The 26,480-nt window shown below is 42.7% G+C and overlaps 2 protein-coding genes across 6 annotated transcripts in view; one reads left to right on the top strand and one right to left on the bottom strand.

The window, feature by feature from the left end:
- Positions 1-24,744, bottom strand: part of LOC115084166 (protein adenylyltransferase SelO-like) — a 128,490-nt gene extending 103,746 nt beyond the window's left edge. For all 3 annotated transcript variants that reach the window (XR_003854489.1, XR_003854488.1, XM_029588663.1), the window contains exons 1-5: positions 23,994-24,744; positions 17,136-17,254; positions 6,622-6,750; positions 2,111-2,175; positions 1,945-2,001 (exon numbers count right to left, since the gene is read on the bottom strand). Coding sequence is in view for 1 of the 3 variants with exons in the window: in XM_029588663.1 (XP_029444523.1) it covers positions 1,945-2,001; positions 2,111-2,175; positions 6,622-6,750; positions 17,136-17,254; positions 23,994-24,201 (578 nt within the window). In the remaining 2 variants the exon portion in view is untranslated. The remainder of the gene's footprint in view (positions 1-1,944; positions 2,002-2,110; positions 2,176-6,621; positions 6,751-17,135; positions 17,255-23,993) is intronic.
- Positions 24,745-24,944: 200 nt separating this feature from the next.
- PDSS1 (decaprenyl diphosphate synthase subunit 1) overlaps positions 24,945-26,480 on the top strand; it is an 82,629-nt gene continuing 81,093 nt past the window's right edge. For 2 of the 3 annotated variants that reach the window (XM_029588665.1, XM_029588664.1), the window contains exon 1: positions 24,945-25,183. In XM_029588665.1, the coding sequence (XP_029444525.1) occupies positions 24,998-25,183 (186 nt within the window). In that variant the 5' untranslated portion in view covers positions 24,945-24,997. Of the gene's footprint in view, positions 25,184-25,288; positions 25,416-26,480 lie in introns of those variants that run through there. The other variant, XM_029588667.1, reaches the window with a different exon arrangement.

Here is a 26,480-nt window from a genome sequence, read left to right as displayed (position 1 = left end):
TGGGAGAGTGATTGAAAAACCAATGGCTTCGTTTTGAATGCTTATAAAACTAAACTATTGTGAATTGGATCGGAGGGTTCTTTGAATTTCCCTACTGTAGGGGGTAATTTGCTAGTCCCATCTGAGGAATGAAATCCTTGGGTATGATATTAAGACTCCACTATTTCATTGGAAAGTCAGATTTCCCAGGTTGCTATAAATGCCTATTTGAGATTGAATTTAATCAGACAATTGAAGCTTGTTTTGGACCGTACGGCTCTAAAGATGATTTTTTTTTTATGAATTGGTTATGTCACAAATGGATTACTGCAATGGGATTGCCAGGGAAACGGACTAAAAACTTGCAGATAATACAGAATATGGCTGCTTGCCTTACTATAGGCAAGTCATGATGTGTTTTGGTTAGACCTTTACTCAGACAGCCACACTGGCTACCTATAATTCAGCATTGTAGATTTAAATGCCTGGTTTTGTCCTTCAGGGTGGTGAAGGGGTTTGCATCCCCCACCTTTGAGAGAAAGTTTGAGGTGGGGGCTAGTTGTCGTAACTTGTGAGTAAATCATAGATACCAACTACAACTCCCAGCGGGGAAAGCTTTTAAGCGTGTGCACTTACAGAACCAGGCTTTTTCAGCAGAACTAGCGAAACGTTGGAATGAGCGTCCTCTCACGTTACGAGAGGAAAATGATCAACAGATTCCGAAAAGGTCTAAAAACATAGTTAAAATCCCAAGGGAGTGATAGTTGATGAGGGACAATATAGTTTCAACAGCTGCTATATGTTTTAGGATACAGTTCTGATCACCGCATCTTCAAAAAGATATAGTTGCACTGGAGAAGATACAGAGAAATGCGATCAAAATGATAAAGGGGATGAAACAGATGAAAGGCTGAAGAGGTTAGGGCAGTTCAGCTTGGAGAAGAGACGGCTGAGGAGGGATATGTTAGAGGTGTTTAAAATCATGAGAGGTCGAGAAAGGGTAAATGTGAATTGGTTATTTACACTTTTGGATAATAGAAGGACTAGGGGGCACTCATGAAGTTAGCGTGTGGCACATTTAAGACTAATTGGAGAAAATTCTTTATCATTCAACGCACAGTTAAGCTCTGGAATTTGTTGCCAGAGGATGTGGTTAGTGCAGTTAGTGTAGCTGGGTTCAAAAAAGGTTTGGATAAGTTCTTGGAGGAGAAGTCCATTAACGGCTATTAATCAAGTTGACTTAGGGAATGGCCACTGCTATTAATTGCATCAGTAGCATGGGATCTTCTTAGTGTTTGGGTACTTGCCAGGTTCTTGTAGCCTGGCTTGGCCTCTGTTGGAAACAGGATGCTGGGCTTGATGGACCCTTGATCTGACCCAGCTTGGCAATTTCTTAAGTTCTTATGATGTTTTTAATTGTATTGTGATTGAATTTTATGTTTGGTAATTTTATGTGAGACTGTGCACATTGCTTTGGGCAAATCCTGGTTTGGTTTGGAAAGAGATTCATAAATGCTATTAAATAAAGCATTAAAATTAAGCACCACCAAGTATGAATACATAACATGAGGAATGATATTTTAAATATGGAAATGATAGGATATTAAGCAACCTTCACTCACTATCTAGCACCATATGAGAGAGAATATTGCTAAAGGACATTCAGGAATGGATTCACTAAACTTCTTTTCCCATAGACACAGAATAGGAGAAAAGCCTTAGTGAAACCAGCCATCAAGGAGCATGGACATTTTTAGCTATAAATAGTTACAGTAAATATCTGTAATATGTTTTTGCATATCTATTTAACAAAAGAAACATTTTCTTTCCAAGCGCAATGGTATCTCAGTGTTTACGGGTTGCAGAATTTTATATTTTGGCTACTAAATTCTAGAAGCGTTGCCACAGAATCTACCTTCAGACTGCCAGCATAAACTAAGGGGATTGGTTTTGGCCATGGTTTACCGAGAGTATGGCGTCTTTCCAGACCCTTTTAACTGAAGCTCCCATCGATCTCCATACCTGCAATAATACGAAACTATTTAAAATTCTGAACCAAGATGGAGATATAAAAAAAAATATATATACAAATGAGCAAAAATGTTTATAATCTCCAAACAGAGCAATGTACCTATTGGTGTACGCCCCAATCAAGTGCGCTCTTCCATCCCCGAGCTGTCCTGCCCAGATGCCAAACTAGAATGAACAGAAGTGAAGAAGGTCAGTACAGGTCTCCTTCATGTTTAATTTTCCATTATAAGTGTTCCAAGGACTGTAGGGAGATCAAAAGACAAAAGACAGTAGATTTTAAAAGGTTGCGCGCGGGCGTAAATGTGCACTCGCTACCCAGCGCGCGCACATGTAAACCCGATTTTATAACTTGGGCGTGCAAGTTATAAAATCCAGGGTCGGCGAGCAAGGGGGTGCACAATTGTGCAACTTGTGCGTGCCGAGTCGCGCAGCCTTCCCCCGTTCCCTACTCCCCCATCCCAACTTCCCTTCCCCTTCCTCCCCCCTACCTTTTCTTTTTTTTTATCTCCAAAATTACTTGAGTCTTGGGCTGAAGTAAGTTGCGCGCACTGGCCAAGTGCCGGCGCGCAATCCCGGCACCGCAGCAAATATGCCGGGAGCCTAACCCCACCCCGCCCCCTCCCCAACCTTTTCTGTAAGCCCAGGGACTTACATGCGACCCAGGACTTTACGCGCGTCGCCTGGCCCTTTTAAAATAGGCCCGGCGCGCGTAAGGCCGATTTACGCGTGTAACCTTTTGAAAATCCAGCCCAAAATCTGTATCACATAAACTAATATAAGCATCACTCACGCCAATCCTTCACAACACATGCAACTCTTCACTTTACAGTTAACCTCTCATAGCTTTTCTGTATATATGCAGCACTACACAAAACAAGACAAACAAGGACATATTACACAGTAAAAATAGATAAATAAATAAATAAATAATGGATTTACAGAAAAATTTGTAAAAGAAAACGAAAGCTACTGCCGCTTCCTTGCAGACTGAGGAGATGATGCTGGTGATAGTGGTAGGATTCACTGGATGCCTCTTCTCTTGTCCTAGGCCTGCTGGAGCTGAAGAAACTGGAGATCCTTCTCCTGTCCTCCTGTCGTTTGTTTGGTAGAAATGACGCGGGCCATCCATTGCTCCTACCATGTGACAGGGACCGACCAATGGCACCGATAGCCCCTGTCACATGGTAAGGGCAAAGGGCCATCGGCGCCATTTTGATTAGTAGCAGCCGACGGCCCAAAAGGGGGAGATCGCTCCCGGGACTGCGCTGGACCACCAGGGACTGTCGGTAAGAATTAGGGGGGGGGGGGTTTGCAATTAATTAAATTTGAAGGGTTGGGCTGGGTTTGGGTTTTGATTTTTTTTTTTTAATGTGCCCTTTCTCCCCCCCCCCAAAATGATAGGAAAACTCATGAAATTCGTGTGGTTTTTCTTAGCGTTTCGTCGACCCGCCCGAAACACGACGAAATAGGAAATATAGACGATATTTTCTATTTCGTGGCAAATGAATGCACATCCCTATTGTTTTCATTTTCACAGCTGCCAGCTTAGAAATGGCATTCTGAATGAAATGTTTCTGAAAATGCAAGCTGCTCAAATGAGTACAGTCATAGAATGTGTGAAATGAGATTTAAAAAAAAAAAAAAAACACAGCTAACAGCCAGGGTGACTGTGAAACCAGCTTGGAAGCAGAGTTTATTACAAATTGTAAGAAACAATCAGCTCGCTATAAGAGACAAATTGCAGTGTGACTGGCTTTAGTAAGTTATTCAGCTACTAGATTTACCTTTGGTACACTGCTCCCGTTTAACTTTTGAGGATTCCCTGGGGGATTTTTGTTTTTTTGCAAACTAGTTTTTTGGTGACCCACTTGAAATCACTGGGTGTAATTTGTTTTGCAAAAGTCTTTTAAGTCAAGTCACTTTGAGGAACAGCTGTGAATGTTACAGCTGTTTAGCCTGGGCGTCCTTGAGGACTCAGTGGCACTGCTGAGTGCTGCTACGTGGAAAACTTTGCATTGGAGATCAGAGCCTGGCTTCTGCCCCTTGAACTGGCCAAAGCCAGAGGCAGTAAGAGGAAGGAAGAAGGTTGAAAACTGTAGAAAATCCCAGGAAGTTGTGAATGAAGGCTCATGGTACCCCTAGTTCAGGACTATTCCAAATCAGCTGGAAACCCAAAGCAGAAGGAAGGAAGCCAGAACTAACATTTTAGGAGAGGCACTTGTTTATTTATTTAATGAATTTTCAAAACTTTTACATTTCTCACAAGCATAACTTGTTTAAGAAATATTGGTAATAGCATGAATGAAATTGCAAGATTACACTGCACATTAAAGCTACGTATTAAACATGTAGCTCAATATAAGAAAAAGGAAGAGAGGCAATGAAAAACAAGCGAAAAATCTAGTCATTTCTAAGGACACCGAGAGGTTATGTGGCTATTCACTCTGGGGCGGATTTTAAGAGCCCTGCTCGCCTAAATCCGCCCAAAACCGGGCGGATTTAGGCGAGCAGGGCCCTGCGCGCCGGTGAGCCTATTTTACATAGGCCTACCGGCGCGTGCAGAGCCCCGGGACTCGCGTAAGTCCTGGGGTTTTCGGAGGGGGGCGTGTCGGGGGCGGGCCCGAACAGCGCTGTGTTTTCGGGGCGTGTCGGGAGCGTTCCGGGGGCGGGCCCGGGGGCGTGGCTACGGCCCGGGGCGGTCCGGGGGCGTGGCCGCGCCCTCCGGATCCGCCCCCAGGTCGCATCCCGGCGCGCTAGCGGCCCGCTGGCGCGCGGGGATTTACGCCTCCGGGAGGCGTAAATCCCCCGACAAAGGTAAGGGGGGGGCTTAGACAGGGCCGGGTGGGTGGGTTAGGTAGGGGAAGGGAGGGGAAGGTGAGGGGAGGGAACGGGGGTAGGCTGCGCGGCTCGGCGCGCGCCAGCTATACAGAATTCATAGCCTTGCGCGCGCCGATCCAGGATTTTAGTGGATACGCGCGGCTCCACGCGTATCTACTAAAATCCAGCGTACTTTTGCTTGCGCCTGATGCGCCAGCAAAAGTACGCCTATTCGCGTTTTTTGAAAATCTACCCCTATGTCGAACAAGTAGTGGATATCACGCGGGGGTGCCCATCCAAAAATGCTCTAAGTTGGTTAGTCTCAAAAAAGATATAATTTACATTCTGATATTTAATGCAACACTTGCATGGATAACGCGGGACAAATTTAGCTCCCAATTGATACGTTTCAACTCTCATAGATAGAAAGTTTTTTCTTCTAATCTGTGTAGATTTAGTCAAGTCCGGATACATCCAGAGCTTCCGACTAAAGACTGCCTGTTGTGAAAAAATAACTTCAGCACATTGTTACGATCCCTCAAGAAAGCAAACGATACCAATAAGGATCTTCTCTGTGTAATTTCAATTTCCTGTGATTGTTCCAAAATTTCTGATAAATCCAGTGATGATGGTGGTTGTATTACGCCTTCTTGATCTGCCTATATGGTCTGTGGAAGGTAATATATTTTTGTAACAATGGGCAATGCAGATTCAGGAATTTTTAATACCTGTTGGATATACATTTTGAAAAGTTCCAAAGGGGAAATAAGATTAACCACTGGAAAATTTAGAATTCTTAAATTATGTGCTCTCAAGGCATTTTTCAATCTCTTGTTATAAATTAACTCTGTCTGAACCAATTTCTGTTGAACTTTTTCCATAGCTGAAATTCGTTGATCCATATCTTCAACTTGTAAGTTATATGATGATATCAAATTAGTATTAACCAGGACTTGGTTCTTCGTTTCTAATGCCGCTTTGATAAAGTAGATAAAGATAATTCTATGGATTTTAAGACTGTCCATATACCTTCCATGGTCATTGCTCCTGGACCGCGTTGACTAAGTTCAATTCCTGGAGCATTAGGTTGTGCATTTCCCATACCCACACTGGTGCCTGCTCCCAACACTGTACCTTGTTCTGTTGTTATCAGCTTAGTTGGTCTCAGCATTTCAGATGGGATTTGATCACTTCCTCCTTCTTTCCTTATGGAACTCATCCCATCCAGGACTCGGGACCCCACATTCTCTCCTGGGGACCTCCACCGTTGCTCTTGTTCGGAGCCTCCCCGGACAATTTCGGGGAAAGTCTCTGCAATCGCAGGATTTTCCATTTCCTCATGGCCAAGGAGAACAGGTCTGTTCGGCGCGCCGGGGCTCAGCGTGGTATCCAGAGTCAAGGGGAAGGGTGTTCGCTCTTCCACACTCCCTCCAGCAACCGTACCTCTCGGCGTTAAAGCCACATTATCTGCGAAGAATTCTTTGATGCGTGTTTGGGAGGGATCAAGAGAGGGTGCACTTGATGTCAACCCTCTGAATCTCGCCTTCCTTTTCGTGTGTATTTAGAAGGAGGAAAAAAGGGCTCAATAGGTAAAACGCAGCAAGGAGCCTCTCATAGCATCCCTACTCGGCGGCCATCTTGGATCCTCTCTCCTGAGTCTGTGGAGAAGCACTTGATTTGAACCTTTTGTATGTGAAATGTTTTGGTGCATAGTTACCATGGAACCATCATTTTTTGATAATAAAATCCTGCAATAGTGAAAGAGCTGCTGGTTTTTATATTTTTTGCTCTTACCTGGTGGCCGCCATATCTGTGTGCCAAGGGAAGAGACCCAGGGACAGTTCTCCCACCACTGACAATCTGGAGGAAGTCATCTGTTTCTGCAACGGAAGAATGAAGGTCCAAAATATTTTCTAAGACTTCCTGCATAAAACGGATATAAACACAGCTAAATATCAGCAATCTGTAATATACCTTATTACCTTTGGAGCCAAAATATTGCACTTCAGACTCTTGGGGTCATTTACTATGCTGTAGTATTTTATCGCAGGAGGGGACAAATACCATGGGCTGTGGTAAAACACCACATAGAAGCATTCCCATGATATTTGTCCCCTCCCTGGTATTTTTTCTTGTGAAAACTTCTACGAGAATACCGTGAGGAAATGGGGAAAATACACGCAATGGTGGCCTCCTTCGCCCAGGGCTGCCATTGCCTTGAAGGTCCACCATCAGCCCTAAAGACCCCCCAAAGATCTGGGTAGAGCTCCACGCCACCCTGCCTCTAGAGGCAATCCAAAAGTAAAAATAAAATTTTACAATTGTGCAGAGATGGCCTGCACCCCCTACCAAACCCCTTCTCTTTCACAAAAAGTCACCTGCCCACCCAAGAAAACGCACCCCCAATCCATACCCTCACCCCTCCTTAGAAAGACTCCCTGAAGCCTATAGGACCCTCCCCCCCCCCCCCCAACTCCCTCTTAGCCTCAAAAAGCCCCTCTGGACTCTGTTGTTTGTAAGGAAAGGGTCTGGGGGGTTGCTTTGGGGTCAGGTGACTTTTTGATAGAGGAAGGGTTAGTTTTTAGGTAAAATATCACATGATATCACCGTAATAAGTGTATATTGCGCGTTAAACACTTATCGCTGCTTAATAAATGAACTCCTCAGTTTTAACACATATTACAAGGACACTGTCTGCTCCATATGCAGTCTTTCTTTTGAATGAATGTTATAGTGAACTTGAATTTTTATGTTACTCCATCTGAAAAATGTATATGCAATATGGATTTACCCAAGGGAAGTCTTGCCTAACAAATCTGCTTCATTTTTTTGAAGGGGTTAATAAACATGTGGATAAAGGTGAACCGGTAGATGTAGTGTATTGGATTTTCAGAAGGCGTTTGACAAAGTCCCTCATGAGAGCTTCTAAAAAAACTAAAAAGTCATGGGGTAGGAGGAGATGTCCTTTCGTGGATTACAAACTGGTTAAAAGACAGGAAACAGAGAGTAGGATTAAATGGTCAATTTTCTCAGTGGAAAAGGGTAAACAGTGGAGCGCCTCATGGATCTGTACTTGGACCAGAGCTTTTCAATATATATATACATATAAATGATCTGGAAAGGAATACGACGAGTAAGATTATCAAATTTGTGGATGATGCAAAATTATTCAGAATAGTTAAATCACAAGCGGATTGTGATATATTACAGGAGGACCTTGCAAGACTGGAAGACTGGGCATCCAAATGGCAGATGAAATTTAATGTGGACAAGTACAAGGTGTTGCATATAGGGAAAAATAACCTTTGCTGCAGTTACACGATGTTAGGTTCCATATTAGGAGCTATCACCCAGGAAAAAGATCTAGGCATCATAGTGGATAATACTTTAAAATCATCGGCTCAGTGTGCTGCAGCAGTCAAAAAAACAAACAGAATGTTAGGAATTATTAGGAAGGGAATGGTGAATAAAACAGAAAATGTCATAATGCCTCTATAATCGCTCCATGGTGAGACCGCACCTTGAATATTGTGTACAATTCTGGTCGCCGCATCTCAAAAAAGATATAGTTGCGATGGAGAAGGTACAGAGAAGGGCAACCAAAATGATAAAGGGGATGGAACAGCTGTTGAATGAGTAGATGTAAATCGGTTATTTACACTTTCAAATAATTGGAAGGACTAGGGGGCATTCCATGAAGTTAGCAAGTAGCACATTTAAGACTATTTGGAGAAAATTCTTTTTTACTCAACACAAAATAAAGCTCTGGAATTTGTTGCCAGAGGATGTGGTTAGTGCAGCTGGGTTCAAAAAAGGTTTGGATAGGTCCATTAATGGCTATTATTTATGTTTACTTAGGGAATAACCACTGCTATTAATTGCATCAGTAGCATGGGATCTTCTTAGTGTTCGGCCCCTGTTGGAAGTAAGTAAGTAAGTAGGTAAATAAGTAAGTACGTAAGTAAGTACGTAAGTGTGTGTGTGTGTTTTATAAATGTTTGATTCTCTGCTTTTCCATTAGTCTCAAGATAGATTACAATTTAAATTATAATGAAAGTTACAATTAAAGTTGCTTCACAAATTACAATCAAAACAAAGAACATTTACATAAAGGAAATATAGAGATAAGGTGAAGGACATGAGGTAGATGATTATAATGTGAGGTCTACTTGGTGGGCTGGACAGAAGGAATAGAGATGAGTACAAAAGTACAAATGCATATATAAATAAGGCAAGCATCTAGTAAGAACCCATTAAGGAAGATTAACCCAGTGGTGGTCATAGTTGAAGGCTTATAATCAAGAAGGTCTACTAGTCAGGTAGGAGAAGGGAAGCAAGGGAAGGCCGGGACAAACAACAATAACAATGATTGCATACCATGAACTGCAATTTATATATATATATAGAGAGAGAGAGATACACACACACACATAGAGCTTGCCTAATGATACAATTACAATGGTGTGCCACAAAGAAGACCAAGGCTCAAGACCCATTGTGCTCTTTCATCTAGCAGAGATGGGAGCAGGGGAGGGATACAGAAGAAGGTATTTTTCTCCAGGATTCTTATGTACACTGTTCCAAGTTTCATAACCTTGTTCTATGTAATGCCTTTTGGCAATTTTCATGTTCTGTTTCAATGTAAACCGATGTGATCTTTATTTCATATAGGAACACCGGTATATAAAAATCTAAAAATAAATAAATAAATAAGGGAGCTAGTTAAGCTCACCTGGCCAAGAATTAGAATCAGAGTGCAGGGAGAGTGTTGTAATTCTACCGCGAGCAGCCTCTTACCTCCAGCCTGTTTCCCCAACACCATTCCCGGACCTCCCTGAGTGGCTAGAGACGCCGCCGATGTCCTTCCTCCGTTTCGCAGCCTGGAGGCTGCCGCCATTGCTGCCGCTGTCCGCGGCACGGAGCAGCCGCTAACTCCTCCTCTCTGCGGCCTGGAGGCCGTTTGAAGTTTCCTGCTTCCCGCAGCAGGAGCCGCTGACATCACCATCCTCTTCTGTGGCCAGGAGGCCAATCCGGAGCCCCTCTTCGCGGTCCGGAGGCCGCCACCGCAGTTTCCTTGCGGCAGGAGCCACCCTCAGTCCTTCAGCGGCAGGAACCACCTCCGACGTTGGGGCTTCCTTCGGGGCCTGGTCCAGCTCCTCCTTTGCAGCAGCAGGGACGCCACTGTCCAAGGTTCTGCCCACTTCCCCTAAGGGGCGAGGCCGCGCCTCTTCAAGATATTTAAAGGGCTCACGGCTGGATATGCCTCGGGTCCCACCTGGAACTCTTCCCTGGGCATCTCCTCATCTTCAGCCCTATTTAAGGGCTTTGGTTCCAGTTCTGTTTGCCTTCGCAAGGAGCTAGTTCTTCTCTAGGACTTCTCGTCTCCTGCTCCTGCCTGGCTTCTATGTTCTTCGTGGGATCCCTCGTCATTGTATGTTCCTGATCTCTGCTGATGTTCTGTGATCCATCCTGATGTTCCATGGTCCAGTCTTGATGTCCTGATGTCCGTCTTGTCTTGCATCTTCCAAGGCTCCACACTGTCCCGTCCTTGTGTGGTCCTCGACCAGCCCGGCTGGGTTGAGTAGGGTGTGCAGCAGCCCAGTGGTAGGTGTGTAGGGCATCGGTGGGTCTTCTCCATCCATCGGGGCTGAGGATCTTCCATGTCCCTTCCTGCCACCTCCACGGTCTGGAGTCATCTAGATGTCCTGCTTCGCTCTTCCCAGCTGCCCTTCGTTGAGTGTCCTGGGATTCCGTCTTGGATGTCTTGAACCTTCACCTTGGAGTCTTGACTTTTAACTTTCCTCCGATGTCTTGGACTCCGGCTACGCCTAGCCTCTGGCAGACTGTGCTCCAGTGGATAGCCTGAGGGTCATTCTGGCCACTGCAGCCTCCCTTCCGGCTGAGGGTGTTAGCGTGCTACCCGGATTCCACTCCATCCTGAGTTTTATCACATGATTTTAGCTTATCTTGTCTTCAGTACCTGAGTCTTATCCTCATTTCGCCAGAGTCTTGTCTTCATCATCGCCAGTGTCTTCGTCTGCCCTTGTCTCCTGTCCATTACCCAGCGGCAGGTCCGAAAGGGCTTGGAGTGGTCGGAGGACTACTCAGAGACCAACCTTGCGTGGTTGGCCTCACCGAGGCCATGCAGGTTGGCGGGGGCCTGGGCTACCAGTCTTCACCCAGAGGAGGACCTGTCTCGGTGCTTCCTTGGAGCTCCTGTCCTGGTTCGCCGAGGTCCAAGGGCACACTTCTCCCCGGAAATCGGGAGTGTCCCCTTAGTGCTCCCTCCTATGATTCTGCTACAGAGAGGATGCATAATGAGGATAAAAATCAAATGACAACTGATCACAAATGCACTTCAAGTCAAGACAATTCCCCAGAATTAGTGTACATCAAAGCAAAACCCAATAGCAGAAAAACATGCCACACTTGGATAGAGATATTGTTAAAAAAAAAAAAAAGGCTTAGTTTGTAAAAGAGACTTGCAAGAAGTTCATAGGTCAGCTTTACTAAAGGGCTTTTTCTATTTCCTATCTATAAGGGGAAGCTCAAACTTAAAATACAGACAGGCTGCTTACCCTAGGATCATTTTACCACTGGGAGTGAAAGCAAAGTGAAGCAATTGCAGAACTCTCACACATCTGGGTTTTCATTTACACTAGAGCAACTTCCTCTTCCCACTTACAAGAAATGACCCAATAAGGCTGTCTCTCTACCCACAGGCAGCCCATTTTTTTTTATTTTAGTGAGAAAAACCTCAAACAAAGGCTCTCTGGTACCTTAGTCTTGCCTCCACCCCAACACAATGCAGAAGTACTAGCGAGATTCTTCCAACCATTGATTTGACTGTTTGATTGCCTTTTACCGCTCCCTCTTTTGGATTTATTCCCAAGATTCTTTTCCTATTATTTCTTCCATTTCGCCTTTTCAATAGCATTTCCACCTCCCCCAGATCAACCAGAGGATACTGATCCCATCCTGGATTTCTTCTATGGCATGCAAGGAGCTGGAGATCTAAATTTCCCCTACAGAGAAGAGAACTACAATCTCTATGCATGCAATCAGACAAAACCAGGACTGGCTCAGACTCTTTTGGTTAACCTGGGTGAGATGGCAACCCTACTCTGCATTATAAAGCCTTCCTCTCCTGGCATTAACATTTATAGGTGTGGTGCTGCCTGCTTAGGGCTGACGAGGCTCAGTACAGCAGTGCCCCAGTTGACTTAAATGTACAACACAAGAGATGAATTTGGACCCAGGAAGAGGATAATTGCTTGCGTAAAGGTGAGCTCTGCTGGCCTTTTAAGATCCCTTCTAAACTATAGGAAACTAAGATCTTCAACAGAGTGGACACATCTGAAGGAGAAAAGAAAATGAAAAGCAATCTAAGAAAACTTGAGGAGTGGTCAAAGGTTTAGCAGCTGAGATTCAATGCCAAGAAGTGCGCAGTCATGCATTTGGGGTGCAGAAATCCAAAGGAGCTGTATGTGATAGGAGGCGAAGGTCTGATGTGCATAGATTGGGAGAAAGACCTCAGGGTGACAGCACTGATGATCTAACGATGGCAAAGCAATGTAACAAGAAGTGGCTAAGGCCAGAGGGATACTGAACTGCACAGAGAGAGGCATAACCAGCAGGAAAAAGGACATCATAATGCCTCTGTACATTGATGAGGTCTCATCTGGAGTACTGTATTCAGTTCTGGAGACTGTATCTCACAAAGGATAGAGACAGGATGAAAGCGGTCTAGAGAAAAGTGACCAAAATGGTGTGGGAACTGCACCTAAAGAGTTATGAGATGAGATTGAAGGACCTAAATGTTTTATTTTTATTTATTTATTTATTTGAACATTTTTTTATAGACCAACATTCTTTGGGAACATCACATCAGTTTACATAGAACAAAATGCAGCAAACAGGCTTTACAGGGAACTAGGAACTAGAAGATGAACAGCTTAAACACTAGCAATATCGAACAGTAAAGGGTGACAGCTTGTCAAAAGTCAAGGTATAAATATATACATATAACTTAATACAGTAATTACAGTCAGAATGTTGTGGTGACAGGATTTCTCGATGGGGGGAAATAGCATTGGGGAGCGGCATGCCAAGGGGTAAAGGGCTATAAAAAGGTTAGCATGGGGGGGATGCGGCAAGAACAGTAGCGAGAGGTGGGGTAGGAGTGGGGGGAGGGGTACCGTAAAGGACGCTTTGCGAGCAGGGGTTAGAATAGGCGGTTCATGTATAAGCCTGCTTGAGTAGCCAGGTCTTTAAGTTCTGTTTAAATTTCTTCGGGCAGAATTCTTGGCGTAACTCAGAAAGCAAGGAGTTCCACAGTACAGGCCCTGCTATGGAAAGGGCATGGCTCTGTTGCCAATTGTTAGTTTCTGATGGGTCTTGCAGAAGTGCGAAATAGTAGAGACTCATTGAACCAGTACATGATTCGGTTGTGTAGGGATTTGTGGATGATGGTAAGGGTCTTGTATAGGATCCAGCATGTGATTGGTAGCCAGTGCAATTCTTTGAGGATGGGGTTGATGTGATCATTTCTGTGGGTATTGGTGAGAATACGGGCATCAGCATTTTGTAGTATTTGGAGTGGTTGGGTTGCGTTTTTGGGAAGGCCTAGCAGGATGGCATTACAGTAATCAAGTTTCGATAGTATAGTGGAGGACAGTGCGGAAGTCGTTGAGATGTAGTAGGGGTTTCAGGTTTCTTTTTTAGAGTGTGGAGTCTGAAGAAACTGTCTTTTAGGGTGGAGTTAATGAATTTTTCAAGTTAATTTGATTGTCCAGTGTAACGCCAAGGTTGCGTACATGTTGGGAGAATGAGATGGTAGCAGGTGGTGTGTAGAGCGGGGGGCAGCTGATCTTGATGTTTGGAGGCAAAATAGTTAGGAGTTCAGTTTTAGCAGTGTTGAGTGCAAGGCTGATATTGATTAGTAGGTTGCTGATAGCCATGAGGGCAGATTCCCAGATCTTAATGGCATTAGGTAAGGTGTCGGTCACAGGTATACACTGGTGTAGAGGAAAGACAAGAGTGATACGATACAAACTTTTAAATAGCTGAAAGGTATTAATAGTTGATAACAGAATTCGATTTTGTATTTACTGTTACTTTTATGTTGACCTAGAAGATATATGAATATTCATACATCTTCTAGGTCAATGCCGAATGAATGTTAAACCAGAATGCGAATGCTAACCAAGAATATGAATACTGATTTTGTAAACAGGTGTGATCTTCTTTTGGAAAGATGGTATATAAAACACCTAAATTAATTAATTAATAATGCCCAAGAATAAAACTTTTTGATGGAAAGAAAACTGTAGAACAAGCCAATAGGATCTTTCCCACTCTGCATTGCTATTGGATTTTGAACTGTATACTATAAACTGCTTTCCTAAGTTTGGTTATTGATCTGTATATTGTAATCTACTTTTAATTGCTCATGAATATTTGTTTCCCCACTCTAAATTCTGTTCTTTGTAGGTCAGTTCATGCTCTATGTAGATCAGTTCCTGTTCATTGTAATTCAGTTCCCTGTCACACACTTTGAACTCTCACGGTGGAAAAGCATGATAATAAATAAACGATGATCTGAAACTCCAAAGGTATCAAGTCAGTACCAACGTCAGAAAAGTATTTCTTTAGGGAGGGTGGTGGATGCATGGAATGCCCACCCAGTAAAGGTAGTGAGGACAAGGACTAGTTTTTTGGTGACCCCCTTGAAATCACTGGGTGTGGGATAAGCACAAAGGATTCCTAACGGATAAATGATGGAGACACAGAAAAGAATAACCCATGTTGACTAGAGTAACCTGCATAAAGCAATAATTACCCTAAGAATTAAATAAATAAAGCTTGTTGGGTAGAGTGGATGGACCACTTGGGTCTTTTTCTGCCATTTACTATGTTATTATATTTTACTGCCATCTTAACTCTCTGGGCAGTATGTTCCAGATTTGAAGCACTGTAACTAAGCCTTCTCTCTTGTTCTTATTCTCCCACATTTCCATGGACAGTTTCCCAGACCTATCCTGGTGATCCCATCGCCAGCCTGGTTTTCAAAATATCTACGATGAATATGCATGAAGAAAAGTTGCGCACATTGGTGACCGAGTGCAAGCAGATTTATCTCAAACATATTCATTGGGGATATATCCTGGAAACCCCACTGGCTGGAGGGAGAGGGAGGCCTCGAATAAAAGCAATTTAAAAAGCCACTGCCAGTTAAAGTGGTTCTACTTTTAGCAGTAACAGCAAGTTTTTTGAAGACTCATTAATATTTCTAGGTGTTTCAAAGTTTTGTGAAATATTTACCCATGATGACTAAACCATTTTATAACTACGAATGCTGCGGTAATTTTCAAAAATTCACATTTAAGTGGCCTGAACCATGCACAAAATTACTCGCAAAAAGTTTTATTTGCTTTTAATAGGATAAATCTTGGGTGGGTGAATTTAAGTGAATACGTCTGAAAATAAAAATTTTCACTTTCCAGAATCCCCAACCCCAGTGTGCGTAAAAGTACATGCAAAACTAGTTTATATGCACACTTTTACAAACACTAAGCCCCACATTTGAAAAGACGGTCCTTAAATTCATACCTACTGGAAGTGGGCAATCTTAACCCTCATTTATTGGCACAGTGAGGAAACAGAAAATGAGCATTGGAAATGCAAGATTATCAGCTTTCCAATGACATAAAGCTCGTGTTTATAGATCTGAGTTCTTTTTGTTCCCAATGGACTGAACTGTGCTTTGAAATTTTCATATCAAGGGTCAATAAGTAAGGAATCCAAGTTACCCAGTTCTAATTGACATAACTGAACAAGCATGGGCTTCATGTCACTGGCAAGCTGAAAATCTTGCATTTCCCGATATCTCATCACTGTGCCTTTATTTAACTGTAATTGGGTGACTGTGTACATATGGTTGTGATCTGCCTGCAAATACTGGCAATTACAGCTCCATATTGATATTGTAGTACAACGGCCACCCGCTTTCATCTGCAGTTCAGGTTTCTCTCACTCACCAACAAATACATTCACTCTGAAGCTCCTCATTACCAATCTTCTCTCTAAACATTTATTAAGCAAGTCACTTATCTGTTAGGGATGTGTATTTGAAACTACACACAAGTTCACTTTGAAAATACTTAGTAAAGTTTGTGTGTGCAATGTACATGTGGACAATACACTGCTAAAGCTGTTTGATAGGTACCAGTACCTTTTATATGTCTTTACTTGATAAACAGTTGATTTCTGTACGGTAAATGTTGCATTTTTATATAGATTAAATATTGTTTAAAAACAATGTGAAAGTTTTCCATAAAAATATGACTTTTTTGCATTGTACAAGATGGGAAACTTTATGCAAAATTATGCAAATTTACTACATAATTGCCACAGACTCTTGAAACATTTGTCAAAGGAAACAACCAGTAAATGAATAAACCAGTGGTAGTAACCTGATAGCTGTGCCCTTTGATAAAGCCAATAAAATAAAAGTACAATGACTATTTCAAAAGGCAGACCCCTCCCACCACCATGTCCAAGCTAGAGGAAGGAAAGGAGCAGTCAGAGCAAACACTGACAGACACTCAGCAGGTGAGAGAACGGGGGAAGGCCACGGGCGTCGGCGCACGCAAGGTGCACTAGTGTGCACCCCCTTGCGCGCGCACATGTATGCCCACGCGTAGGTTTGAAAATCTATCCCAAAATGTCTCAATAAATAAATGAGACAAAATACACAGCATCACTAATAGCACCAGTGGAGCCAGAAACATTTTAGCATCAGATGAGGAAAGTGGTGTGTACCCCTTTGCAAATATTTTGCAAAATAAAAACATTACTTTTCACACTTTGTACAAAAGAAGCTTTATAACAGCCCATGGATTTTGCCATTGCTTTGCAACATTTCACCATTTACTTTGTATCATTGCATTGGCACTTTCACCATTAAGCCCTACAATGAAAGCTTTTGTAAAAATGGGAAAAAAAAGAGTAGCAACTTCTTCTTTAAAAGGAGAACTGTGCTTTCCATGCATATTTAATCACTAGTAATCTCACTCCACCACTGCTGTAGCATATTTTAAACTAGTCCACAAAATCTGGAAATGGAGAAATTTTGATTGTACAGTTACATTTCTATTCTACACAGTCCACATTACAGCCTGTGCTGCCGACAGTTCTTTTAACCTGTAAAACACATGGAAATCCTGTTTGGATGGAAGGTGAAATTTACATATATGTATCTATAAAATCTAAATATTTAACACGTCAAGCCTTAAGCAAGATCTGACCTGGGAAAATGCCACAAGCCGAACTCTCGACTTAAAAGGCGTAGGATAAACAGCGGAAAAAATGCAGTGCCTCACTCTTCGGACATAATTTTCTCGGATGGGATCAATGGGAAACATATCTGAAAGGAAACAACTTTTAACAAAGTTTTGAAACTGAAAAAAAACAAAACATACTTAGCATAAATAAATTGACCAAAATAAAGTTTGACATACTCCATTGGAGGTTTCTGCATTTCCTCTCACCACTATACTTCTAGGTACCATGTCTGTGGAGGGACTCAAAACTAGCTGGAGGCACACACAAATAAAAATAAGGCCTTTCCTGGCTGACAGGAGGTGCAGTCGGGCTTCTAAAACCTGTCCTACGGGCCGATTCAGTAAAGTCTGCGATCCCGGCGCATGCACAGGCCACTTGCCTGTGCGCGCGATTGAGTATTTAAATGAGGCCCGGTGGTAGAAACGGGCAAAGGGAGGCGCTAGGGACACTAGCGTGTCCCTAGCGCCTCCTTTTGGCCCAGAGCGGCGGCTGTCAGCAGGTTTGACAGCCGACGCTCAATTTTGCCAGCGTCGGTTCTCAAGCCCGCTGACAGCCACAGACTCGGAAACCAGACGCTGGCAAAATTGAGTGTCTGGTTTTCGACCCGACAGCCGCGGGCCGACTTCAAATTTATTTTTTTTTACCCTTCGGAGGGTGCACAGAAAAGCAGTTTTTACTGCTTTTCTGTGCACTTTCCCGGGCCCGAAGAAATTAGCGCCTACCTTTGGGTAGGCGCTAATTTCTGAAAGCAAAATGTGCGGCTTGGCTGCACATTGTGCTTTGTGAATCGCGTGGGAATACCTAATAGGGCCCTCAACATGCATTTGCATGTTGAGGGCGCTATTAGGTTCGGCGGGTTGGACGCGCGTTTTCGGCCCCATACTGAATAAGGGGTAAGGGAAAACGCGCATCCAATGGCGAGTTAACAGTGCGCTCTAATGGAGTGCACTGTACTGTATCGGCCCGCTAGTGATCTCACACAGCCAGTTGGGTTTTCGGGATATCCATTATGAATAAGCATGAGAACAATTTACATATATTGGATCTCCAATGTATGCAAATTTATCTCATGCATATCACTGCAGCTATTCTGAAAACCCGACTGGCTGTGGGGTTATTTAACAAATTTCTATACAACCTAGTCGTAAGATTCAATGCGGCTTATCAAAAGTAAAAAATTCACAATAGTTAAAATCTGATCACATGAAAAGACATGAAAACAATAGTAAAAACGATCCAATGGGAACACTGAGAAGAAAGCATCATTTTGCTGGTGGCTGAAGAGGATCAGTACGTATTGCTTTGGGAAATTTTAGAACTTAAAAGGTTTTGGGGAGATATAAACAATTGGGTATATTCTTTAGTGTGTGTGTGTATGTTTGTTAAAAAAAAAAAAAAAGGAAGCCAAAAGGTAGGTAAAACGATTTTAAAATCATTGCTTGCTCAAAAATGGCTACATACATGCATATGCGGGCCGCGCATTTAGCAATGTTAATTTTAAGAATCCGCAAAGTATGCACGTACATACCCATGCACGTGTGAAGAATAAGAGGGTGGAAAAGGGGCAGGGAATGGGTAGGGCATGGGCGTTCCTGGGCTGGGCTAAGACTTACATGCGTAATTCCAAATTTTAAAAAAGTAGATCCTGGCATGTGTTCGTGTGTTATCTACATAGTTTTGCTGAAAGTCCTGATGAGGAGCAAGTCTAGGGATCTCGAGTTTTAGGGCTTTCAGCACAGTGTGAAGGTTTGGAGTAAAGGGCCTGAAGGCCTTTATACCGGTATATAAAAACGTTTAATTAATTAATTAAATAAATAAATAAATAAATAAATAAATAAATACCCCTGGAGCAGAGATATGATACAGACCTTCAGGTACCTGAAAGGTTTTAATGATGCCAATGGTCAAACCTTTTCTTTTGGAAAGAAATCAGTAGAACTAGGGCTCACGAAATGAAACTCCAAGGAGGACGACTCAGAACCAATGTCAGGAAAAATTTCTTTAAGGAGAAGATGTTGGATGCCTAGAATGCCCTTCCAGAGGAGGCGGTGAAGACAAAACAGTGAAAGAATTCAAAGGGACATGGGATAAACACTGTGGATCCCTAAAGGTTAGAGGATGGAAATGAAGAAATGAGTGCATGGGAGTAACTTGCTGGTGCGGCAGTTACTACCCTTAATCAACGCCATCATTGTTCTCTGCTTCAATGGCAGTGGGAAAAGAGGAAAAGGGGAATTGGATTCAGAGAGCAACCAACAAGGACCCCAACTTTTACAGTCTAGGGAAACAAATAAGCATGGGGGTAACTTGCTGATGTGGCTGTTACTACCCTTAATGAATAATTCTGATACTTTGGATGGAACAGTAACATTGCTCTCTGCTTCAACGGTGAAAGTTAACAGTGAATTGGATTCAGACAGCAACCAACAAGGGCCCTGATTTTTATAGTCTGGGAAACTGATAAGTATGTGGGTGACCTGCACAGCGCAGCAGATACTACCATGTTTGCTGGGTAGACTGGATGGACCATTTGGTCCTTTTCTGCGATCATTTCTATGAAATATAATGTGGACAAATGCAAGGTGATGCATATAGGGAAAAATAACTCATGGTGTAGCTACATGATGTCAGGTTCCATTTTAGGAGTTACCACCCAGGAAAAAGATTTGGGCATCATAGTTGATATTACATTGAAATTGTCAGCTCAGTGTGTTGTGGAAATCAAAAAAGCAAATAGTTAGGAATTATTAGGAATGGAATAGCAAAAATAGTAGATGTCGTCATAATGCTTCTGTATCGCTCAATGGTTAAACCATACCTTGAAAGCTTTGCGCAATTCTGCTTGACACACCTCAAAAAAATATATAGTTGCACTGGAGAAAGTACAGAGAAGGGCGACTAAAATGATAAAGGGAATGGAACAGCTAGAGAGATTAGGGCTGTTTAGCTTGGAGAAGAGACGGCTGAAGGGGGATATGATAGAGGTCTACAAAATCATGAATGGACTTGAATGGGTAAACGTGAAACATTTATTCTTTCAGATAATACAAAGAGTAGGGGGCACTTCATGAAGTTAGCAAGCAGCCCATTTAAAACAAATCAGAGACAATTCTTTTTCACTCAACGTGCAATTAAGCTCTGGATGTGGTTAAGGCAACTAGTGCAGCTGGATTTTAAAAAGTTTTGGATAAGTTCCTGGAGAAGTCTATAAACTACTATTAATCAATGGGGAGTAGCCACTGCTTGTTGCAGGCATTAGTAGCATGGGATCTATTTAATGTTTGGGTACTTGCCAGGTACGTGTTTTGGACTGACCACTTTTAGATACAGGTAACTGGGCTTGATGGACCTTGGTCTGGCCCAGTATGGCAATCTCATGTTCTTATCTAGTATCATCAGATACATCTTAATAAATACAAAAATGTGCAAGATCACTGCATTGGATACAGTGTGAATAGATGAGACTTTAGTAATTTTTTAAAACTTTCTATGCAAGATGTAATTCTTAAAAGGTCAGGGAGTGCATTCCAAAGAACTGCGCTAGCAAAAGGAAAATGCAGACTCCCTCACTACAGTTAAATGGGCTAGTTTTAAATCAGGCACAGTTTATAGCTGGGATTGAATTGATTGCAGCAATCGCGTTAGTATGTAATTTTTAATAAGGCACTGGTCCATGGATATTCAGGATTTTCCATAAGTTTATGAATAATCATGGTCTGTGTAGGTGGAAGTGAAGGAAATTCTCCACTTCAGTGTGATTGAAGAGTTCAGCGGTAATTGGTCCTCACTTATAGTGCTTGTTTCCCTTTCTGCAATGATTTCCGGAAGGTCAACAAGGTCTCACAGCTGGAAGCCTATCCGATGCTCCGAGTGCATGAGCTCATTAAGAGACTGGGAGCTGCCCAGTTTATATCTACACTGGACCTCACAAAAGGATACTGACACTCCATTAGCAGAAGAAAGAAAAAAACAGTCCTCTCTACTCCAGAGGACTGTTACAATTTGTCCTTCCCTTCCAACTTCACAATGCTCCAGCTACAATCTAATGATTGTCGACCACTTAACAGCTATGCTGCAAAGTACCTCAACGATACTGTGGTATAGAGCAGAAATTGAAGAACCTACCTAAAGCATTTAGAGGCAGTTCTTACAAGCTTACAAGAAGCAGGACTAACAGCCAACCCAAAGATGTGCCTACTAGGCAATCAAGAGGTACAGTACTTGGGGTATTCCCTGGTAAAGGACCAAGTCGATCTTCAGACAGGGTGGATAGAAGCAAATTACATAGGAACCTACTCTCCAGGCAAAAAAAGCAAGAGCCATTTTAGGGCTCATGGACTATTACATATGGTTCATCCTGAATTTTGCAGAAAAAGTTGAGCTCCCAACTTGATTGTTGCTAAAGACAGCACCAGAAAAGATTAAATTGGTCGGCATCAGAAGAGACTTTCCAAGGAATGAAGGAAGCCCTGTGCTCAGAATAGGTTTTAATGAACCCTGACACTAATAATTATTTCATTGCTCAATCATATGCTTGTGAGATGGGACTAGGAGCAGTCATGACAAGAAAAGGAGGGCTAAGCGCATCCATAAGTAGGAAGTTACTCCCTAGGGAGAAATGTTATTCAGTGGTTGAGAAGTAAGTGTTGGCCGTAAAATGGGTCTTGGAAACGTTCTCAATTATCTGTTAGGAAGCAAGTTCACCCTGGGAACTGTACACCAGCTTCTAGTCTGGATTGCCAGAAACAAAGAGATAAATGAATGAATAATTAGGTGATTTCTGGCTCTATAACCCTTCACCTTTCAAGTGCAACACACAGCAGGAAAGGAAAATCTAAATATTGATTTTCTCTTCTGAGAGATTGTTCTGGCAGATACAAGCACTCGAACCAAGGAGGTTAAGCTGAGGGGGAGGATATGTGAAGGGATGAATAGGCCAAACCATCAGAATACCTTAAAGAACCAAAGTTCAGCTATCTAGCCCAGTTGACCTTAAGCAAGATCGAAGACAGGAAATTAGATCAGAAGGCATCTCCCTGGGGAGGGAAAAAAAACCCTCCCTAATGTCCAAGCCTAAGAAGGACATTAGGCTCAAAGTGGGAGAAGGAATTCCAAAGACTTATCTGCGAATACACATGATTTTTGTTAAGCAACTGAAGTAAGCTGATTCTATGCCTTTTTGATTTTGTACATAAATAAAAGTTTTTGCTGAAAGGTGGAGTCCAGGCTGTTCCTGTTCTTTGGTTTCTCCCGGTCACTGAAGACCATTACTGTACCCCATACTATCACACTGTTAAAAAAAATTCATTTTACAGAAAATGTGATTGTAGGAATAAAAACATAATTGGGACACAATGGTTGAGTGTACTTCAATACAGAAAAATAAAAGTCCAGAAGAAAATCACAGACACAGTCACTGATAAATCTGCACACTCTGGAAGTAGGTACTCTTCATAAGGGATGCTCCCTGGACATTTCCTCAATAGTACCAGCAAATTTGAATGAAGACTCCTTCATAGTAGACACTGGGGATTTCTGCTGATAATCTGCAGAAACTCCTTGCCGATTCTTCCCTATAAGCAGCAGCTCCGTAACAAACCACCAAGTCGGGAAGTCCTCCCTTGACTAACTCGAAACTCCACTCTCTCTCTTTGAAAGGACCTCCCAAGGCAAAGGAGAATTATTAGACCAATTCCCCTCTAGCCCCAGATCACCTTCTGGTTCTTCAATAGTCTCAGTGGTCTAACTTGTTCCCTGACATAGAAACTCCCAAATCCTGAAGGCCTGGGCATCCTAACCTTGGGTCACAGCCCCATCCACAGATGAGGAGACCAGAGAAGCAGTCCTCTCCCTTGGAGAAACCACCCCTGAAAACTCGTGGTGAAGGCGGCACATGAATTTTGTTAAACCACTCAAGGTTGAAAGACACCTCTCCCAATGGGGAGTTTCAGAATAGGAGTTAGTTATCTGTTCTCTTTCCTCACCACCTAGTGACCTTGAAACACTAAAGTCTCTAGTAAGGAACCACTTTGAAGCTCCCCATACACACACCTATATTTTATTTTATTTTTTACACTGGCTCAGGGGATATTTGGCTAATTTGGTCACAGCAATATCATATTGATTTAATAAAGAATAAACAATGGCAATAAAAATAAAGAATTCTGCACAAATATTTATGTCTTAGCACAGAAACTGATGGCTGTTCCCATACTTCAGCTCTTAGAAAGTGAAGCAACTATCAAATACAGCATAGGCACTGTCACTACACATCTTCATTATCCAGAATGGACCCATTGATTTATATCCTCACATCCAAACTGTCCACAAATCAACAATGACCAAAACTCATTCTAGTTTTCACCAATGTTCTTTTCTATCATTATGACAAAATATTTCAAACAAATGAATCTGACAGAGTAGCTAAACCTGTTAAATGAAGTTTCAGTATTGATTCCAATACAATCATCCTACCCACATTACTCCAAATAAAATGTATTTAACAGATATGAAGAAATATGAGGCAACAAACAAGCTGTAGGTGAAATCTTTTTTTAAGCTGCTCTTATTTCTTCATATTCAAATGGACTTACACAGCAAACACAACTTTAGTAAGAGAAAACAGTCAGATAAAAATAAAAGGTGTGGCGATGTATATAATTCAGGTATGTATCATGTCAGTTGTACTGTTATATTAAGATACTAGGGCCTGTATGCTCAATGCTCAAGTTTGGCTCTCTTATCTGTTTGCTTTATATGTGGTTACAGAATAACACATATTTAAAAAAAAAAAAAAAGAGAAAATGATTAGATGATTATACCTATAAAGACGTCTAATGATAAACGCCACCGATCCAAAGAAGTGATTTTCATTCTTCTTTCACAGTAGCCTAAGCCATTATTTGATTTATTCATGTAAAAGTGTTTATAACTGAAGACATCTGGACCAAGCAAAGGATCCATCTGGCAGCATTCAGCATAGCCAATGAGCAGCATCCAGGAGAACACCACCAGCAACCAATATTTCATCTTGGCGTTCTCCACCGTCGTGCAATATAAAAATGTTTATTACATCTAACACACTATACTCATCATAAACAGGATACTCAGTAGCAACTGAAATGTTTTTTTTACTGCTCTTGTGTTTCTCAAATTCATTTATTCAACAAAAATGATCTCAGACAACTGCAAGGCTCATGTAAAACTGATATCAGAAAACATAGTGGGTGAGGGCTCGGGCGGGAGGCAAAAACGGAGGGTAGAAAACGAAAGCCCCACGCACTCTGCAAGTGTATTCCCAGATAAATACTGATCTGTCCTGCGACGTCTTTACTTTTAAACCAAGCCGCTACACCGCTCTTACGTTTAACATTTTTCTCTAGCAAACCTAAAACAAAATACTTTCAGTGAGGCTGGCACCAATTTGCTACGTGTAATAATCAACGCAGAAACCGAGCTCCTAGGAGTTTTATTCACTCCCCCGACACAGAGCAACTAAAATCAAAGCCGCGAGCAGCCTATGCATTACGGCTCTAACGTGTGCGGTGCCAGCTCTACGCATTAATCCCGTCCCGCTTCTACTCCCAGCCCACGCATCAAATCGCTTTTTTTTTTATCAGCCCCCTTCTCGCTGCTCCCTAACCCCGAGGCACTTCCGCCCCCCCGAGCTGCTCCCGGCTCTCTACTCCTCAAGCACATCCGCCCCTCTCTTTCTTTTCGGTGCTCAGGGCTGACACTTCCGCTCCCGCTTGGCCTGGGATGCTCCCGCTTGCCTCATTTCTTACAACGGGGTTATGGGAGCTTCCGGTTCCGGGTGCAGAGGAAGATGGCTTCGGTAGTGTGGCGGCGGCTCTGCCGCGGTAGGAAAGGCAGCAGTTGCCCGGCACTTTCCTACGCACAGAGCCGCTCCCTGCTGCTGCCGCCGGTGCTGGAGGAGCAGAGGTGGCGAAGGTTACTGCTTCCGCAGAGCCGGGCTTCGAAGCCACCCCTGGGCCGGCGAAGCGGTGCGGAGGTGAGAGGGCGGCGGAAGGTCATGGTCGGGAGGCACCCGAATGAATGGGAGGGGCGGGTGGGGCGCGGGACAACTGTGCCCGAGGGAGGGAATGTCGTGGAACCGATGTCAGTCTTGCGAGACTGGTCCAGTTTCTTCAGGAAAGTCTGGACTAAGTACACGGATGCAAAGGGGCAAAACCCAACTTGAATCTGTCGGAGCTGCATGGGGTCCGATGGCAACCCAATGCGTGGTAATATTGGCTTTTAGTTTTAGTACAGTCCATGCATTGTGTAAAATAGTGCATAAATCAATGGAGAACGAATTAGAAAATGTAGAGTTAGATATCTTGGTATGTATTCAGAGGGGATGAGCGAGTGAATGGCAGGCTGCGCGTAGTTTTCAGAGTAGATGCTACTTGTGGATGCAACACCCAGAGCAATTGCAAGAAGAGAAAATATGACAAGAGGCGGGTGGCACTTTTATAGACTAAACAGTTTATAGAGCCATGAGGCTCAAGTGGTCTCTGTCCTCGAAAGCTCATGCCTCAAATTGGTTAGTCTATAAGATGCCACCCGCCTCTTGTCATTTTTGCTGCAGCAGATTAAAACATTGCCCAAAGCTGATATATGCCTGGCCGACTTAGAAAAACGAGCAAGGTTTATTTAGGCTCCTCATTCCTGATTTAATATCACAAAGCCTATCCCATGTTTATTTACCCTTGCATCACCAGATCGTTTGTATTTATCCCTGCTTTCTCGCATTCAGTTATTATTTTGGCCTTTTCCACTGGAAGGCTGTTCAGTGCTTTCAGTCACTATCTGTGGGAAGAAAAAGAAATATTTGCTTATGTTTCTTTATCTTTTATGAGTCTCATATCATGACCTCTTGGTCTACAACTTAATTTCCATGGAAAAGTGCTTGCTGCTTGTGCATTATTTACACCTTTTGAGATTTTATTTATTTTTAATTTTTATATACTGAGGTTCCTGTATGAAAATACAAATCACTCCGGTTTACATAAAACTGTAACTTAGTCAAAGGCTGTGCATAAAACTGAACATTAGCCAGAGGCTGTACATAGAACAGTAGAATATGTTAAATATGTAAATATAACAAGAGAGAATGATTACTGTGCATATAACAAGGGAGTGAAAAAGGGAACCTGTAACAAGTGCCTGAATACATAAGGCTGTGTAATGAATATGGAACATAATAGCTGGTGAAAGAAAAGATCTAACCAGTTAGAGAATACTGAACGTTTGACCGATGGGAAGGTGAACTTAAGTCTGTCCTCACATCAAAGGCAGTTTTAAGT

Source organism: Rhinatrema bivittatum, chromosome 2 (assembly GCF_901001135.1).
Source record: "Rhinatrema bivittatum chromosome 2, aRhiBiv1.1, whole genome shotgun sequence".
NCBI lineage: Eukaryota > Metazoa > Chordata > Amphibia > Gymnophiona > Rhinatrematidae > Rhinatrema > Rhinatrema bivittatum.
Note: the sequence above shows the minus strand (reverse complement) of the source record. Positions and strands in the feature narration are given on the sequence as shown.